Genomic DNA, 9,673 nt, shown 5'->3' with positions numbered 1-9,673 from the left:
GGGGGGAGGGTGGGGGGGAAGCCTGCGTGGGTGTTTCCAGCCGGGCTAGGAAGAGATCTTGCCCGGAGTTAGTCGACAGTTCAGGGAAAGTGGGTGGCAGTGGTGGTTGGGGGCTTGGGCGGAGGCTTGGTAAATGGCAGTTTGTAGAAAGCTGGCAAGGCTGCCAACTTCTCAAGCTATGTTTGCTGGAAGGAAACTGGAAGCCGAAGCCGTGGGAGGGTTCCAGCGGAGAATGGGAAGATGAAAGACTCACATGGAACATAAATGAATACCTTTTTTGACAAACGCAGCAGTATGTGCATCTGGATTGTAAGGGAGTCATTCTGCTTAATAAATAAGGTCTTCATACCGATTGCTGGATGAGATAGTAGGAGACTAGGAGCCCTACATCATCTCTGGCCCTCGTTCTATTCAACTAGTTAAGAATACATTTTTAGTTTTAATGTCCAATGGGATGGGAGAATCAGATAGCAGATGCTCTCTGGGGGAGAGCAATTTTAAAGGGTCAAGTCTGGGCACTTAACTATCAGATTCTGTTGCTCGTATTTATTTTTTATGTATATGACTACACTGTAGCTATCTCCAGACACATCAGAATAGGGTATTGGATTTCATTACGGATGGTTGTGAGCCACCATGTGGTTGCTGGGAATTAAACTCAGGGCATCTGGAAGAGTCAGTGCTTTAACCACTGAGCCATCTCATCAGCCCGCTAGCATTTATTTTTTTCAGCCCAGCTTGATTTACAAGGTAATAAAGACTTTGGTCTGAGGGGGTGGCGCGAAGGGGGCTACTGTCTCCCTGGATTTGGGGTGCATGGCAGATAACAATGGAGCTATCAGGAACATTCTGATAAACTGTGCAAGTGCTGATGTCATCTACCTCCGTCGAATTGCTGAAGTCAGAGGTGAGCTGCAGATGATGGGTCTTTTAACCCCAGGACTAGGAAGGCAGAGGCAGACAGATCTCTTTGATATCCTCAGGACTACATAAGAGAGACTGGTTTAAAAAAAGCAAAAAAACAAAAAGACCAAACATCAAAAATAGTCAAGTGCAGTCACTGAAACAGAACTGTCCTTGAAAATGACCCTTCTACTTTTGATCTCAGCTCCCATTCTTGTTTTACCTCAAACTGCAAGCATGTTTCATTATTCTAGGTAGGTTTAGAGCCAGGGAACTTCTAAGAATTTACTGGGGTTGTGGTAGAGTGGTTGCCTAGCAGTCTCAGATTTACAGATGCCAGTATCCTGGTCCTATAGGCTCTGGCTTTTGAAAGTGAATTCTCCAAGTGTACCACTAAAGTTCTATTTTCTTCCTAGGAGTTTGACAAGAAGTACAACCCCACCTGGCATTGCATTGTGGGCCGAAACTTCGGTAGTTATGTGACACACGAAACCAAACACTTCATCTACTTCTACCTGGGTCAGGTGGCCATTCTTCTGTTCAAATCTGGTTAAAAGCATGGACTGTGCCAAACTCCCAGTGATCCATCCAAAAACAAGGACTGCATCCTAAATTCCAAATGCCAGAGACTGAATCTTCAGCCCTGCTAAGGGAACACCTCGTTTGAATCTGCTGTGTTTTGTACAGGGCCTCATTCTCTGTACAAGTTTGTGGTTATAAAATTAGTAAAACAGCTTACATTTGTATTTATTTTCTAGTCCATACTTCTGTACCCGCATTTTTTTCTCCCTTAGGTCATTCCTTTAAAAATAAATCTGTTGGAGATGTATATGTCTCTGCTAGTCTGTTCAAGGAAGGTAGGGTTGATGAAGCTTACCAGTTGATAAGTGACTGGGACTATTGTTAGAGGTACTCATATTTTGTAGGATTAGACTGTTTAGTTCTCTTGATGGAATGTTTGGCAGGCCACACCTGTTTTTCCAGGTTATTTGGATTAGTAGTCCCAGATCTGAGGCCCCTGTCAGCCTAGCACTTGGGAACCTAAAGGAGGAGTACTGTAGGTTCTAGGCGAGCCTGGATTAGCGTGAGTACCTCAAGAGCTAGCTTACTAGGTTGTTGCTTTCACTGGCTATGCTCAGAAATCAATTAGTAAATGTGAGTCACAGCTTCACTTAAAGGACCTAGTTAAAGCTGTGGACCTGTAGTAGCCAAGTTTCCCCACAGTCCATTGAGAGCTACTGTAGCCTAAGGAGAGAAGCCTGAGAAGGAGACTCCTGCAGGTAGAGGCTGAGGCAGCCAACCCACACTTCCTGCAGGGTTGCCTGTTTACATTTTCACAGTAAGGTGTTTTTGCTTTAGATGTAATTGAGGCTTTTTTTGTTTTGTTTTGAGAGTTTCTCTGTGTGGCTGTTGTGATTTTTAAGAAGCCAAAAAACTGCTACACAGAGTGGCAGTTAGGCATTGCAAGTCTTTCTATTCATTTGAACTTGGGGTAGACATTGTGTTTTGTTAGGACCAGGGGTGTGGAGCTTTGCTGTATGTGTGTGAGTCAGCAGTGTTCTACTGTGTAGATTCTTCTAAGACTCAGCAAGTCTATTCTATAAGCCATCTCACAAGCATTTTTTTTGTGACGGTGTCTTAGGAAGTCCAGTCTGCCCTCAAACTAATGGTTAAGGACAATCTTTTATTTTTTGTTTGTTGGTTTTCCTGAGACAGGGTTTCTCTGTGTAGTCCTAGCTGTCCTGGAGCTCACTCTGTAGAACAGGCTGGCCTTGAACTCAGAAATCCGACTGCCTCTGCCTCCCAAGTGCTGGGATTAAAGGCATGCGCCACCACTGCCCAGCTGGTTAAAGACAATCTTAAACTAGTGTTCTTTTGTCCACCTGCCAAGTGCTGGGATTGCAGATGGACACCCCTCCTGATAGTTTCACTGTTTTTTGTGACAGTTGACATATACTCCTACTATGAGGTATAGTAAAAGATGAGGTACTTGGAGTCAGGTGACCACAGATAGGGAAATTCAGTTTATCTATTTGAATAGGTAAAAATGTTTCCATGAATGGAATCCCGCTCCCTCCTTAATGACCTGACTGTATTTTATTTGAAGTTCAACAGGGTTTTGGCCATCAAACTAACTGATAGTCTCCAGCAGCAGTCCCTAGAGCCAATGGAAGGGCATATGGCTGGATGCTGAAGGGTCTAATGTAATTTGGTCAGGCCTTTGTTTACTGTCAGGAGCTGGTGACTTTTATTTTCAGGTTCAGATGTGAGAAAATGTTGCTATAGAAATAAAATTGGTTTGATGGTGTTTGGAGTTTCTCCCAGTGTTGGCTGAAAAACAAAATAAAATGTTGTCTAAGGTTTAGCATATTCTCATGCTCTTTTGCTGTTCTGAGATCTATAAATGACCCCTAGTGTGCTGGGCCAAAAAGCAACATCTGAGGCCCTTTCAGATAACTTAAAAAAAAAAAAAACAAAAAACAAGCAAACAAACATGTTTATATAAAGCCTACTGGCTTCAGCTTCCTGAGTGCTGGGATAAGAAGTGTGCACTGCCTCACCTGACTGTTTTCTGTAGTTTCTTAGTGTCAGGTTCAAAATACATAGAAGATCCCTTAATATCACAATGGAAGGCAATGAGATCAAGCTCTGCCTAGGACATTCTTGGAACTGGAGGAACTAGGCTATATGCATAGTAAATTTTTTTTTCTTTTAAGCTTCTCTAGAGAACTATGAGTTCAACATGCAGTCCTGGCTGGCCTGGAACTTGCTCAGCAGGCTTGGCTCAGTGTGTATCAGTCCTAAGTGCTGAGATCACAATTTTGTGCCATCCAGGGCTCATAGTTTTTTTTTAGATTTTTATTTAACTTTTTCTTTTTTTAAAATTTTTTTTTTTTTTAAGATTTGTTATTATATTTAAGTACACTGTACCTGTCCTCAGATACACCAGAAAAGAGCATCAGATGGGCTGGAGAGATGGCTCAGTGGTTAAGAGCACAGACTGCTCTTCCAAAGGTCCTGAGTTCAAATCCCAGCAACCACATGGTGGCTTTACTTAACTTTTTATGTACATCACTGCATGTGTGTGTACACAGTGCCCACCAGGTCAGGTGGGGGCATTGGATTCCCTAGTTCGAGTTGAAACCACCGTGTAAGTGCCAGGAGCTGAGGATGGCGTCTGTGCAGAGCACTGATGACAGGACGGAGACATACATTTGTGTCACCTCTTCCAGGAAAGAATAACCACCACACCCAAATTGTAAACTTCACTGCTTCCCAGATTCCTACTTCTGTTGCTTGCTTCTGGTACACGCCAAACCCAGGGCCTCCACGGTGTGTGCTCCACTGAGCTGCACCTACAGCCCCATTCTCATAGGTGCTCACTATTGAGCACCTCGAAGGCTGGGGGAGGTGCTGACATTGTCAGCATTCTGACATGGACGGTGGCTGTTGGCCCTAGATTCAATTCTAGTCTGAAGGGCTGGTTCAAATTCTCCTTGGGTTCCAGTGACCCATTATCCCTCTAGAAAACATCTGTCATGGAGAGGCTAGGAATAAGCTCCGAAACTGCAATCATGCTGGTCTTCCCTGACTCCCACACTGCACAGCTAAACCTTAGCAGGAGTCCAGCAAAAACCAGGCCACACGTTTCTGGGAGAAGGCCTCAGCAGCCTGGGCAGCTGCTAATGAGACTGGTCAGTGCAGAACAGGAGTCCAAAGTCTTATGGCCTTAAGAGGAGATGAATACTCAGCTGCTGTCTCATCAGGGAGATGATCTGTCCCCGGCTTCAGTAGAAATGACTGGCCTGTGCTCCACAATAGAAAAGGGGCTAGAGTTTGAAGCCAGAGTGAATGGCCACAATCCCTGTAGTCAGGCTCTCATAAGTCACCTTCTGAAAGCCTGCATCTTCAATCATGTCCTTGAATTCTTCCTGAAACACAAAAAAGGACACATGGGATGCCTGGGCTTCACCTTCAGGGACTTGGTTGTAAGTCACAAAAGCTTTGTACCTGATTTGGGAACTTCCGAATACTTTCCACAAGGTATTGGTAGGACTTCCAGTCTCCTGCAATGACCTCACCGATGACAGGGATGACCTGGAAGCTGTACAGATCATAAAGCCTAAAAAAAAAAAAAAAAAAAAAAAAAAAAAAAAAACCAAACCCAGATTTAAAGCAGGATCTGGGCTTATTTCCTGGCTACTCTCCAGTAAAAAGGAAAAGTGTGTTTGTGGTTGGGGTAGCCTGGTCTACAGATTGAGTTTCAAGACAGTCAAGGCTACACAGTAAAAGCCTGTCTCAAGGAGAGGGGTGTGGGGAAAGAGAGAGAGGACTAATGTGGTTGATCCCATCCCTTCATGGTTATCAGGACATGGTAAGGCAGGGGTCACTGACTTATATGTCTACAGCGGGTCAAGTAAGTGCCTGAAACAAGGCAAGTAGGCCAAGAGTAAGGCCAGGAGGCCCATAGTGTGTGTGACAATGCTCCAGGAACCTGGAGGAGATGCAGCTAACCCTACCTCTGATACCTGCATGAGGGATATGCTCTGTCAAGCTTGTGATATCTGATTTTTCCAAGGAAGCTGGAAATCAATTTCCTGATTTTAAGTTTCTGGTTGGCCAGTGGGTTTGAGGGAGTCTCATTCTACAGACTAGCCAGGCCTGGAACTCAGACCAAGCAAGTGTTGAACTGGAGATGATTATCTGGCCTCAGCCTCCTGAAGAGGCCTGTGGGTACTGACTGGTTGAAGCTCTTCGGGACTTGCTGGTGTCTGAAGGTATCCTTTCCTTTGGGACTCTGAACTCACACTCAGTGTCTGTGGCTCACTCCCTACCTCCTCTCCACGTTGGGGTGGGGAGCCTTTTGTGGATAAGTTTATACAGTCCTGTCACCAGTGCTAACCTGGAGATAAGGGGGTCATTCACTTGGCTAAACTCCAGACAGAGAAACCGTCCTCCTGGCTTTAGGACCCGATGAGCTTCCTGGAGAGCCTGGGAGAAAGAGCGAGAAGAAAAGCCTCAGCAGACCTCCCCTCAGTTCCAGGAGGCAGAGGCTGGTTTAGTCTCTATGCTCTGCAACCATTCCCCATAAACTCCCTTCACATCCTTAGGAGTCACAATGCAGATGTTACCACACATCACAGGCCACTGCAGTCCATGACTAGAGAAAGCTGCCAATACAGATAGAGGGCACAGCTCCATGAGTATAAAGCTTAGAATTACAGGTCACACTTTTTCCAAAACATTTTTATGTGTGGATGTTGTGCCAGCAAGTCTGTGCACCCCTTGTGTACGTGGTACCTGCAGAGGCCAGAAGAGAGCATCATATCTCCTACAACCACAGTTAGAGACAGGTGTGAGGTGCTATGGGTGCTGGGAATGGAACCTGGGTCCTCTGGAAGATCAGCCACTGAGCCATCTCTCCAGACCCCAACATAACAATTTTAATTAGAGGAGTCTATCTAACAGAAAAATGACACGCATGTTGATAATTCAATTTATTTTATTTTTGTTTGTTTGGTTTTGGTTTTGAGACAGGATTTCTTTGTGTAGCTCTAGTTGTCTGGAAACTCACACAGTAGAACCAGGCTGTATCGGAACTCACAGAGATCAACCTGCTTCTGCCTCCTGAGTGTAGGGGTTAAAGGCTACCCTGCTCTTTAGATCTTGGTTTCCAAGTGCTATAGAGGGGAGAGAGGTGACATGGAGGGGGAAGTAAGGGAGAGAGAAAAAAAAAAAAAACAAAACAAAGAAACAGGGAGGGAAGAAGGGGGTGGGGAGAGGACCCTATACTCCCAGAAGGTGTGCATGCACTCAACTGATCTATGGGGTTCCAACAAGACTCCACCTAAAGGTCCACAGAACCTTTTAACAGTGTCACCTTCAGGCCTTAGGATAGTACTACCTGTATTCAATCTAGAGCAATCACTACAAACAGAGTTCCACCCACAAGTCAGACAGTGGGAGCCCACATCGTAGAAGCCAGTTGCAAATGGACGTTAAATGTTTTGAACAGAATGTTCAGGTAGAAATGAAGAGCTGAATCCTGTTAAGAAAAGAACATTCCCTTCTCACTGTAGAGGAGCCATGATGTTCTCTTCTGCCTTATACTATCTGTGTGTCCTTTCCTGTGTCTGACTATGCCTCTGACCTGCAAACTCACAACTTCTCAAGAGGAAACAGGAAGTGCCACAGCAGGCCCAACTGCCCAGAGGATGCAAGCGCTGACCTGAGCAACCAAGAACTGTTCTGTGATTCTGGCTCAGTTGCCTGACTAAGACAACTGGTAGCTTAGAAAGAAGATGGCTCAGCAGGTAAGAGCACTGACTGCTCTTCTGAAGGTCCTGAGTTCGGATCCCAGCAACCACATGGTGGCTCACAACCACCCCTAATAAGATCTGACGCCCTCTTTTCGTGTGTGTTTGAAGATGCTACAATTGAATTACACTGGAGTGAGCGGGGCCGGCAGAGGTCCTGAGTTCAATTCCCAGCAGCCACATACATGATAGCTCACAGCCATCTGTACAGCTACAGTGTACTCATACACATAAAATAAATAAAATAAATCTAAAAAAAAAAAAAAAAAGAAAGAAAGAAAGAAAGAAGAAACCTGCTGGGCGGTGGTGGCACACACCTTTAATTCCAGCACTTGGAGACAGAGACAGCTAGATTTCTCTGAGTTCGGGGCCAGCCTGAGCTGAAGGAATTCAGGGCAGCCAGAGCAACACAGAGAAACCCTGTCTTGAAAAAAGAAGGAGGAAAAGGAGGAAGAAAAGAAGAAAGAGGGAGAAGGACGAAGAGGAAGGGAAGGAAGAGGAAGAAGAGGGAAGGAAATAAAAAGGAAAAAAATGAACTGGGTTGGAGAGATGGCTCAGCGGTAAAGAGCACTGACTGCTCTTCCAGAGGTCCTGAGTTCAAATTCCAGCAACCACGTGGTGGCTCACAACCACCTGTAATGGGACCTGATGCCCTCTTCTGGTGTGTCTGAAGACAGCTACAGTATACTCATATACATAAAATAAAGAAATAATTCTTAAAAAAAAAAAAAAGAAAAAGAAAAAAAGAACAGATGGCTCAGTGGCTAAAAGCATTACTGCTCATGCAGGGGATCCAGGTTCAAGTCCCTAGCACCATATTAGATGGCTTTTAACTCCCCATAATCCAGTTCCAGAGGACCCATCACATCAATGAAAATTATGTATATATTTAAAAGAGAAGAGGGCTATGGAGATAGCTCAGAGCACTTGCTGTAGGGTAGGAGGCCCTAAGTTCAAATCCTCAGGACTTGTGTAGAGGCTATGCTTCACAGGGCCAGCATACCAGCAAGCCTCCCCACCCCCCATACACACGCACAAATACACATTGAGGAGGAGAAGAAAGAGACCTCTAAGCTTAAAATAGTCACTCCTCTTAAGTACTGGGCTCAGAGAAGACTCTCCCCTATCCTCAGCTGAGGTAGGTATTCTCGAAGTCACAGAAGCTGAGCACGAAGCTCTTCATACCCGGTCAATGTGTGTGACATTCCGGATCCCAAAGGCAATGGTGTAAACATCAAATCTGTCATCATCAAAGGGCAGTTCTTCAGCGTCTCCCAGCACCCACGCAAGTCCTGGAAGACAAAAGCCGCTCTGGTGTACAGAGGTACGCTAGGTAGCTGTTTCTGAGGCTTCATGGTATATATGCCAAATAAAGGAGAGTGCCGTAGGTACCAATGTGGTGGGGATGGTCCAGTGACATGAAGCCTACGATGCAAGGTTTGGGCAATGTTAGAAGTAAAGTGAGGGAGAATTCCAGGACTGCTTGGTGCTGTGGGGACCATGGGCATTGTGTTGTGGGGACCATGGGTGTTGTGTTGTGGGGACCATGGATTGGGTCAGAAAGCGTGATACACCTGCCTCCACTCCTCTGCCTCCACTGCCATCCTTCAATTTTGAGAAGCTAACTTATTTGGGGACAGTTACCTACTGGCATTTTCTCTCTCAGTGCTGGGGACAAACTCTGGCATTCTGTCCTGGGCAAATGCTGCCCCTGAGCCACACATCTAGCCCTACCCAAGGCAATTTCCCTAGCCAGGCGCTTCATGGTTTGCACTGTGCTGAGAGCCAAGGCCTTAAGGTTTTGAGACTACTTTCACCTACTGTCAGGTCCTTCACTTTAGTTGGGGGCAGGGCATGAAACTCAGCCTCACATACATTATGCAAGCATTCTGCCACTGAGCCAGACTCCCAGCTCTTGTGATAGATTAAAAAATACTCTTGGTTTTGGTTTCTTATTTACTTATGTGTGTACTACACATGTGGTAGAGGCATAGGCCTAGATAGGCCAGAGGAGATCATTGGTTCCTTTGGAGCAGGAGTTACAAATTGCCCACACGGGTGCTGGGCACCGAGCTCGGGTCCTCTGGAGGACAGGAAGTCCTCCTAGTCTCTGCACCATCACTCCAGTCTGTGTTTCAATTTAGCTGTAAAATGGAAATAAACTGGAAGGTTTTTTTTGGTTGTTTTTTTGTTTTGTTTTGTTTTTTCGAGACAGGGTTTCTCTGTATAGCCCTGGCTGTCCTGGAACTCACTCTGTAGACCAGGCTGGCCTGGAACTCAGAAATCTGCCTGCCTCTGCCTCCCAAGTGCTGGGATTATAGGCGTGTGCCACCACCGCCCTGAAAGTTTGTTTTTTTTAAGATTTATTTATTTTATGTATATGCATACACTGTTACTGTCTTCAGACACACCAGAAGAGGGCATCAGATCCCATTACAGATGGTTGTGAGCCA

At 45.5% G+C, this 9,673-nt stretch overlaps 2 protein-coding genes across 2 annotated transcripts in view; one reads left to right on the top strand and one right to left on the bottom strand.

Moving 5' to 3' along the window:
- The window catches only part of Dynll1 (dynein light chain LC8-type 1), a 2,432-nt gene extending 700 nt beyond the window's left edge, over nt 1-1,732 (top strand). The window contains exon 3 of the mRNA XM_031337553.1: nt 1,320-1,732. Coding sequence (XP_031193413.1) covers nt 1,320-1,457 — 138 coding nt within the window. The 3' untranslated portion in view covers nt 1,458-1,732. The remainder of the gene's footprint in view (nt 1-1,319) is intronic.
- Nucleotides 1,733-2,336: 604 nt separating this feature from the next.
- Coq5 (coenzyme Q5, methyltransferase) overlaps nt 2,337-9,673 on the bottom strand; it is a 19,091-nt gene continuing 11,754 nt past the window's right edge. The window contains exons 4-7 of the mRNA XM_031337552.1: nt 8,406-8,512; nt 5,807-5,895; nt 4,915-5,026; nt 2,337-4,835 (exon numbers count right to left, since the gene is read on the bottom strand). Of these exons, the coding sequence (XP_031193412.1) occupies nt 4,734-4,835; nt 4,915-5,026; nt 5,807-5,895; nt 8,406-8,512 (410 nt within the window). The 3' untranslated portion in view covers nt 2,337-4,733. The remainder of the gene's footprint in view (nt 4,836-4,914; nt 5,027-5,806; nt 5,896-8,405; nt 8,513-9,673) is intronic.

The sequence above is a fragment of the Mastomys coucha genome, unplaced genomic scaffold (assembly GCF_008632895.1).
Source record: "Mastomys coucha isolate ucsf_1 unplaced genomic scaffold, UCSF_Mcou_1 pScaffold22, whole genome shotgun sequence".
NCBI lineage: Eukaryota > Metazoa > Chordata > Mammalia > Rodentia > Muridae > Mastomys > Mastomys coucha.
This window is presented reverse-complemented; position numbering and strand designations above follow the sequence as displayed.